This window comes from Euphorbia lathyris, chromosome 4 (genome assembly GCF_963576675.1).
Source record: "Euphorbia lathyris chromosome 4, ddEupLath1.1, whole genome shotgun sequence".
Taxonomy (NCBI): Eukaryota; Viridiplantae; Streptophyta; class Magnoliopsida; order Malpighiales; family Euphorbiaceae; genus Euphorbia; species Euphorbia lathyris.
In genome coordinates this window covers 16,136,981-16,146,461 of record NC_088913.1, presented here as the reverse complement: position 1 = coordinate 16,146,461, position 9,481 = coordinate 16,136,981, and the positions used below count along the sequence as shown (strand labels likewise).

The 9,481-nt window shown below is 36.7% G+C and overlaps 1 protein-coding gene across 1 annotated transcript; it reads left to right on the top strand.

Annotated features, from left to right (window-relative positions):
• The first annotated feature begins 7,142 nt into the window (after positions 1 to 7,142).
• Positions 7,143 to 8,545, top strand: LOC136225698 (small ribosomal subunit protein uS14z/uS14y/uS14x). Its single transcript, XM_066013811.1, has 3 exons — positions 7,143 to 7,303; positions 8,122 to 8,221; positions 8,327 to 8,545. The coding sequence occupies exons 1-3, from the start codon at positions 7,242 to 7,244 to the stop codon at positions 8,333 to 8,335; spliced, it is 171 nt and encodes a 56-aa protein (XP_065869883.1). The 5' UTR covers positions 7,143 to 7,241; the 3' UTR covers positions 8,336 to 8,545.
• Positions 8,546 to 9,481: the final 936 nt, after the last annotated feature.

The window sequence follows — 9,481 nt, the reverse complement described above, 5'->3', positions numbered from 1 at the left end:
CAGTGCAAGCATTGATCAAAGACCTTCATCAAACTACTCCTCCTGCTGCTGGGTCTTCCACTATTGAGACAACTCAGCTTTCCCAAGTCACTCAGCTTCTCAACGAAGTTAAGGGATTCAAAGATTTGCTGAATGTCATCATTACCTTTCAAGCACATCAAGCTAAGCAGGATTCCATTGCAAAGCTGGCTGAGATCCAGCTGACAACAGTTCAACATCTCAACGCTCTTCAAGAACAAGTTCAGACTTTGTCAGCTGCGAACACCTGCTATACTACTTCTGATGAAGTTAAAATGCTCTTTGCTCAGCTTCACACCGAGCAAATCAAGACCAACGAGCAAATGGTCTCCTATTCTCAGTGCTCAGTGGAGCAAATTGGTGAGGCCGTTCGATTGCTGAATCTGAACAAGCAAGAGATGGATACTGACGCTAGGAAGCAAAATGAAATGCTGTCTATCACCAGACAAACCTTCAACCACATACGTCACAGCAATGTTCAGCGTCAATACTATGACACCTACCTACTCAAAACATTCCATCAAGTCATTGCTGGTCTGACCGATGCACTTACATGGATAGGCAAATCTCAAGCCTTCATAGTCAGCATGATCAGCGCTGCTGAGCTTAACATACCCACCGAGGTCTTTGATAATGGAGTGGCTATTTTTTATGGTGTCAATGAAAGCGCCGATAGACTTAAAGCGCTATCCACAGAACTGACCAGAGCCATCCTTACCGACGCCTTTAGGATACCTCCTCCCGATGCTGACAAAATGGGGGAGAAAGAACAAGCGAGAACACAGCATGAGTCTAGTCAGTCCAAACAGAAGAGAAAGAAATAGATATAGGCTAGCTAAGTATGTAGTCTCTATGCCTGTTTGTCTTCAACTTTTGTTTGTAAACGCTGACTACCTATATTAAATATCAATACTTGCATCTTCTGTTCAAACCATGAGTTATGAAATATTTTTATACGATGCTGTGTATTATGTCATTATGTATCTTCAATTGAATCAGCTATGTTTAATGCTTATAAAATTTAATGATTGAACCCAAGCTGATAACATGTTTGACACTGACTTATATGCTTATATAATATTGTCTTATAAAACTCATTGAACAACAAATTACTCAGCGCTCTCTGAATGCTATAACTTCCGCTTAAACACTGAGTAAAATAGAATATGTTTCATGAGCTGACCTATATCTGAAAACTGACCTTAGACTTACTCGATTAAACCTTTAAATGTTTAAAGTAAAACTAAGTCAGTAGCTCAACCCTTACGGAGGAGTTTGCTAAGTTATATTAGGTCAACTATCATGGGGGAGCTCAATACTGAGTTCCTCGCTGAATAGTTTTGCCAACATCAAAATGGGGGAGTTTGTTGAAACACCTTTCCACATAATTTTGATTTGACAAAATTGTTTAAGTATAATTAAAAACATATTCTAAACACACTAAGTTTAAATGCTTTGATTTATTCTACTAATGTGTTTGTTCAATGTTGAGTTAAAATTGCTTATAAGACATAAGGATTAAAAGGCCCAAGCTCAATATAAGAGTCAAAGCCCAAGTCAAACTGTTCAAGACAACTCGGCCCGCGTATGTCAAAACGTTGTCGTTATGGACAAAACGCAACTCAGCGGAAGAAGGATCTAGAAGACCTTCAGGGAACAACTTCGGAACGAAGCTGCTGAGTTGATTCGACAAAGCGTACAAGACAGCAGCTGGCTAAGGAAAACTTCCAGACAAAGTGTTTCCACTTTGGGTAAAGTTCAGACGACACAGTATGCTGTCTAGTTGACATTACCATAAATGGAGAGACACTCTGCCGAGCTGACCAAAAGCTGTTGGGGTTTAGTGTCCTATAGACAATTGTTGCAGGATACAAACTTAATGTAAATGAATTGTTCTTTATATCATTTGTTTTAATGAGATATATGTTTAAAACTATATATAAAGGCAATCCCTTTTAAGCACTAAATAAAGTCTAATAAAAGGAAATCCGTAAGTTTGTTTAAAGTGATTATAAAGTGTTCATACAAGCATGAAGTGAGACAAAACTTTATAATAAACTAATAAACTTAAAACCACCCCAAGTCAAGTGATATGTTTAGGATTGATATATCACTATTGAGACTTGTATGTAACAATGTCTTCTGTCCGACAGAAAGCTGATCTCACAAGCTTCATATATATAGATATCTGGACAGTTACATAGATCCGATGAAACGTCGTTCATTAGGATTGGGGATCCGATTTGAGATAACAGGATGGGTAGATTCATCCTTGTCACCTGTTCATCTCATTGGTATTAATAGGTATAACTAATCCTCAGACTCAAAGGAATGTTAATTGGTCATCCTGAATTACTGAATGTGAGACTTTGATCCTACGGTCCCACGATCCTTAACAGAGATGACTCTGGGGTGTGAACTGCAAAGGTTGGGTGTCACAGGAGGTACTGTCAGGGTAGTTATATATTGGATTGAGCATTTATCACTCCCGATTAATGGGAGATACATCCAAGGATCGCTTGTGGAAGACTCGACTCTAAATCCTTGCAAGGTGATAGCTTAAGAGTAAGAAATACAGATTTCACTTAACCTATCTATTTGAGTTGACTCGGCCTATACAAGTAAGACGAACGTCTCGCTATATGTGACTTGACATCACCCATAGTCATAAGATTCAATTCAAGGATGTAGTTAATAAAGGATCGAACTATACTGTAACTAATACGGAAGGGTTAACGACAGAATCAACCTGTCTTCTTAACGGACTCTAGGAGAATGATTACATACTTGCCAATAACATACTCAGTACATCATTCCGTTATGCAAGGATTAAATATAATTCTTGAAGAAATTAATTTAATAGTTGCATACGGTCAGAAGTAGTAAGAACCTAATGGATCACACATAAGACTTGGAACTAAAAGAGAGATGGATGTCATTAATAGATGGAAGCCCAAATGAGCCCAGTAAGGCCCATTTAATTAAGGGGGGGCCGAAATTTATATATAATAAATTAGGGAATTATTTTAATTCCATTAATCCTAATTTGATTAGGTTTGTGAATTAAATTAATTAAGAGATAATTAAGTTAGGAGTTTTAATTAGATTAATATACTCCTATTATTATCCAATTAGGTTATTTATTATTATCCTAAATATATTAGATATATTATAAGATAATAATTAGGAATCCTATTCCGAATTGAATTCCTATTAAGTAACCTATTCCTATCTAACTAGGGTTTAGATACAAGTTATTATATATACCCCCCTACTACATGAATTTCGACTAAGGCTTAACCCTCCCCTCTATGTGATTTTCGAAACCTACATCTAGAGAGAGAAAGTGAATTTGCATCCCCTAGTTCGTGGATAAGAATTCATACGGCTTCCGTCGATTGATTAATTTCATTCATCTCCTTTTCTCTTTGATCTTGTGTTGGTTGATTAGAGGCAATCTATTTTGGTTGCATCTCATAAGGGTTGATTCTAACTTAACCTCACCGTGTTATACTTCGTGCTTGGGAACTCGGAGAAGAATTGTGGGCGCTTCTTTAACAACGGTAGATTGTTCTTCAAAAGGTATTCATTCTTATCCCTCTTTATATGAAATAACGATTAACGGATCCTATGGTTAAAAGGAAGTAGGCTAAATTTTTTATATTTCCATTGCTATACCTTAGCCTTAATTTCCTTCAAAAGCTGACTGAGGACAGAAGATACTCAAATCTGATTGGCCGAGAGCTTTGAGCAAGTCAGGATGACAACGACAGGAAGCCGTTTCCCTCCAACGGTTATTTCGAAATTCGAAATGACCGATGCCTCAAGACGTCTCTATAAATAGTGCTATCAGAAGCTTCATTCAATACAGAACTTGATCAAGCCATTACGCTGACCAAATTTCTACGCAAGTTCTGCAAGCAAAAAGCAAAGCAATCTTACACTATATTTCACATCTTTTGTGTAAAAAGTCTAGAGTGATTATTCAATCATCTAAGGTGTCTTAGCAATCATTGTTTAGGACAAACACTTATCATTTCTAGAGATTAGAAAGGAGAGGCTGAGTACTCGGTTATAGTACTCAGCGAGAGATTAGGATTGAGTAGAGGTATAGAGGAAGGTACTCTTGTTATACTCAGTTGCTAAGATTGTAAAAGGTTTGAGGCTCTACCTTTAAAGAGCTCAGTAGAGGATTCGAAAGCTCGGAACGTGTTCCGGGGACAGGACGTAGGCTTAGAAGCCGAACCTGGATAAATCTGCTGAGTAACGTATTTCTTACCTTAAACTCCTTATATATATTGCTTGCTTAAATAACCAAAAACTGACCAAGTAAAGAGGTCAAGTTGAGTTGTGCGCATCAAACATCTGAGCTCAGGAATAGACTCTAAGTGCTATCTCCTGACTCAAGTCAAGAAACTGACCTAGTCACCAGTTGACTAAGCCAGTATCTTGCTGTTTACTCAGCGCCGCTGTTAAAACCTTTTCTCTTAAGAAAAGAAGTCTGCCCTAAGTTTTAAAAAGTTTAAATAGTTCCTAACCCCCCTTGGAACTATACTTGTAACGTTATAAGGGACCAACACACAAACCGTTTATAATAGCAACTGAGTATGCAAGAGTACCGTCCTCTATTCGTCTACTCAATCCTATCTCACACTGAATACTATAACCGAGTATCCAGAATTTCTCTACCACTGAGTACTATAACCGAGTACTCAGCACCACTCTTCTAACCTTTACAGTTGATACAAGACTGTTCTCTCAAAACTAAGAACACTTTAGATGAATACAAATTCACTCTAGACTTTTACACAATGATTGGAAATTGAGTGTAAGAATTTGCTTTCTTTTCAGACAGCTTCTATTTTGGATTTTCACTCTTGTGAATATTTGCTTTTCTGTCTGTATTTTCTTGTATGTGTCGTGAGGATCCAAGTGATGAACTTGTCCTCTTATAGTGAATTCTGAAGCTTCAAATCATTTGAATTCCGACATATCCGTTGGAAGTAACGGTCTTCTTTCGTCATTGAATGGTCATCATTCAGAATCACAGGCTAATCCTGTCTTCTGATTTGCGCAGGAGGCAGGCTTGCCAGTTTCGTCTTCTTGCGTCAGGTTTTGTCTTCTAGCGTCAGGTTTGCCTTCTTGCCAAACGCCAGATGGTCCATGCGTCTCGAAAAGGTCTTTGATCATATTTCCACGGCTTCTGATTTGTTGTAGAGATCTGTCGGACCTTGTCTTTTAATAAACGGATCATTGGCGCTGACTTGATCATTACTCAGCTTGACTTAGTGGCATCCTGAATTCTGCTCAGCTTGACTTCGCAGCTCCGTCTTCAAGCTTTTCTAAAGAAGACATTTCCTTTGTAATGCTGAGTAGTATTCCACTCAGCTTCTGCTGTGTGATCAACTTATGCTGACTTTATTCTGTCTTTCTTTTTATGAACACTTAGTTCCTGTTCTAGTCAGTTTACATACTCAACATTGAACAAACATATTAGTACAATTAAATCAAAGCACTTAAATTTAATTGTCTTAATCATGGGATTAACTTAAATAGTTTTGTCAAATCAAAATCATGTGGAAAGGTGTTTCAACAAATATCCCGGCATATTGTACATTGCAGTTGCCCTTTATGGGAATAATTAGATTTATCCTGTTGCATTTGGAGTTGGCCTGAAGGAAAGTAATGAATCATGGCTTTAGTTTATGACTAAATTGAAAGAGTGCATCTATGATGTTGAAGATCTAGCCATTATATCAGAGCACTATACATGCAATTAATTTGGTACTTCCAAATGTCGTACATGGGACTTGCGCTCATCATCTGCAAATTAATGTGAATGCCAAATTTTGAAAAATTCGAAAGATAGATGGGGTATTTTGGCGATGTGCAAAATCATATCGGCCATCTGATTTTGAGGAAAAGTTTACGACACTTCGTGCACCACATTTTGGTGTTGTCGACTATTTAGAGCAAGCTGAAAAAGAGAAATGGTCATGTGCCTTCTTTTGTGGTCGTCGGTATAACATTACCACCACAAATATAGTCGAATCATTCAACTCGTTAATGGTGGAGACTAGACGTCTACCAATCACAATGTTGGTCGAGTTCATACGATCCAATCTTCAGAAATGATTTTACGATAGATGTACCTTAGCATGTTATAAACATGTCTTTTTTTTATAAACTTGTTATTTTCAAATGCATATGTATCTTTCTAATATGTTTTTTTATTGCAGAAGAACGTGAAGGGCATTTGACCACGTGGGTCGAAGAGAAGATGAAAAAGCATGTACAGAAAGCAATACATTGTTCGTATTTTCCTGTCGATAATCACACATTCCAAATCGGTGATCGGGCAAAGGGGGGACTTGTTGATTTAAATACAAAAACATGTATGTGCAGAAAATGGCAACTAGCACAGTTTCCATGTAAACACGTATGCAAAGTTGCTTCTAAAACTCAGATGGACAATGCATGGGCACACCGTTACTACACTAACGAGACAATTAAGTTGGCATGGACCGAGTCGATTTATCCACTTGGTCACCAGTCGGAATGGAAGGTGAATGAGACTCCATATCGAACAAATGAAATGTAGAGATGAAACGCAATGATGAATATATCAAACGAACGAACGAGATGAAAATGTATCCTCATAATGAAGAACAACAGAGATGAATATATATAAAAGGACGAAAATGAAATGTATAATAAAGTTGAAACAAACTGAAACTAAAGAAGATAAATCAAGCTGAAGTTGAAACAAAGAAGAAGAAGAAGCGGGAGCAGATGGATAGGGAAGTCGAATAGAACTAAGGATAATTTTATCTAAAATGGATGAAAGTGTCTAATTTTATAAGATGGAAGCAAAACCAGTTGGTCTGGATTTGTAATTTGCCCTATTTATTTTCTATCACACAAATAGGGCTTAATAGTTAAGACATGTCCTTAATTAAGATATTGAAAAAAAAAGATAATATTTTGTGTTAGAATTTTTTTTATAAAGTGAATGGAGCCTAAATATTACTAAGAGAGAAATAAATAAATAAGTTGGATTCACCCGACCCGACACAAACCGAACCAAAGATTGATTAGGGTTTAGTGATGCTCTATAAATATCGACTTTCTCTTACCTCGGGAGATTCTCTGTGATTCTAGGGTTTGCAGGAGGCTCTTGCGCGGCTTTGCATCTTCCAGCCTTCGTTGAAAATCGTCGAATCATGGGTCACTCCAACGTGTGGAACTCTCATCCCAAGAACTACGGGCCTGGTTCTCGTGCCTGGTATGAACTTTTCCCTTTCTCTGTTAGTCACCAAGAAAATCAAGGAAACAAATTGAAGTTAAATTCTTCTATGACTTTGTTGATGGAATGGCTGGAAAAATCTATCTCTTGTTGTGGTTACTTTTTGAATTTCTTAACCTAGGTTTCTATTTTGAGGTATAAAATTTGTATTTATGTGCCCAATCTAGGTTCTATTGTTGTCTGATTGATATATTTCGCTTGTGCCATCCTTAGCCTTTTAGATCTTGTCAGGTAATGCTTCAAAGGATATGAATTTATTGAATGATTTTTGCTTTCTTTTTGGGTTATGTTGATGAAGGTTGCTTGCTTGTTTGCCGAATTTGATGAGGATGATAGATATTTTGAGTTTTCCCTTATGTTTCCTGATATTTTGAATACAAGTAGTAGAAAAAATGGGTTTTCTAATCCTACAATCTCAATTTAAAAGGATTTTATGTTTTTGTATGGATATATTGTCTCTTTCCTGTACTTCTTTCATGGTGCAAGTTTTGCAGTCCAATAATTTTAGCAAATTTGTTTCTGTTTCAGCTTAAAGTTTTGTAAAGAGTAGCTAAACTTCAAAGTAGGGGTGTCAAAACAAGGTGTAGTCGTTATCGTGCTATTACGTTATCTGTACTGACACGGGTCATGTCAGATGGGTTGTCTCTCTAAATCCTGTTTAAAGATGATAGCCCTACTTCAAAGTGCATTATAATTTGTTTTATGTGTCTATCATGATTTATCATATGTTTCTATAGTTTGATAGGAATGTTTTGAAGTAGTGATTGTGGTCTGATTTCTGTTTTGTTCTTTGTTAGTCGTGTGTGTGGAAATCCCCATGGGATTATCAGGAAGTACGGACTCATGTGCTGCAGGCAATGCTTCCGTAGCAACGCCAAGGAAATCGGATTCATCAAGGTATGGATAATCAGTTGCAATCTACTTAACTTATCTGCTTTGTTTAACAGCAAACAAAATTTATAATTGGATTTCATCTAATGCAACTCTTTCTTTCCTTTGCAGTACCGCTAAATGATGAACCTCTCCACGAGAGGAGTTGAGGCCGAGCCAACACAGCCAATGTAGGGTTTTTTGTTTGAATGAATTTCAATATAATGGTTAGTTAAGTTGATGTATTGTTGAACTTGGATTGATGTTGGAACTTGGATAGATTTGTTTTTGAAATACCATAACAATGTTTTGGAAATACTCTTCTAATATTACTTTTCCTATTGAGTAGTGTTTTCTGTTGTTTATTCATACACCTGATGCTTGCAAGATAAGTTGTTGTCTGTTGGCTGATAATAGACTTTGAATGGTTATTGTTAGACATGAATGTAGGAAACCGTTTGGTTTGCTTGACATTGATATTTATCGGTTGAATCTTTGAAATTGGCACAAAAAAACCGATTGGTCGATGTATGTGACATTTTTAATCCTACATTGCTATGTGACAACATAAAGAGTAGATTTTGGAAAGTTGAACTGGGTATCAGTTTTAACTAAGCCAGGGGGCAATAGGTCACTATTAAATTTAGGGGTTCAGGGGTGTCTATAGGTCACTTTAAGTATGTTTGGGGGTGAATCGGCTTTTTGAACCAAAGTTTAAAGGCTCCTAATGTATTCAGCCATATCTATCACTACCATGTTTTTATGCAATTTCTTGCTTGGATGATGTAATATTCACTATGGAGGAAGGCTGACTTCACTACTTAGCAATGCTCCATAGATCTGTTCCATACATAATTTTCTGAGTGTCCATCTCAATCAACTGGATTACAACAGTTTCTAGTCTCTAGGTGCTAAGAAAATAGTCTGATTGATTGTCTTCTAAATATCTATGTCAATTTGGATTAATAACTGATATGCTAATATGATACTGATTAGATTGATATGATTACCACACTGGTTGTTTTGGTGGGTGTTGGTTCGTTTTAGAAGATTTTTACTCATCAGTTTGGACTAATTAAGTTAAACTTTCGACTTGCTCAATGTTTAGTATCTTAAGTCAATTTGTGAGTCCAGATATGTCATAGTTCTGAATTATTTGGACTACAACAACTATAGCTTCAATCCGGTTAATTCTTAATAAATTAGTATTTGCAATTTGTGAGGGCCGTTCTAGCTATATACGGAATTCCTGATTAATAATAAGATAGATTAAGAATAAGATGAAGA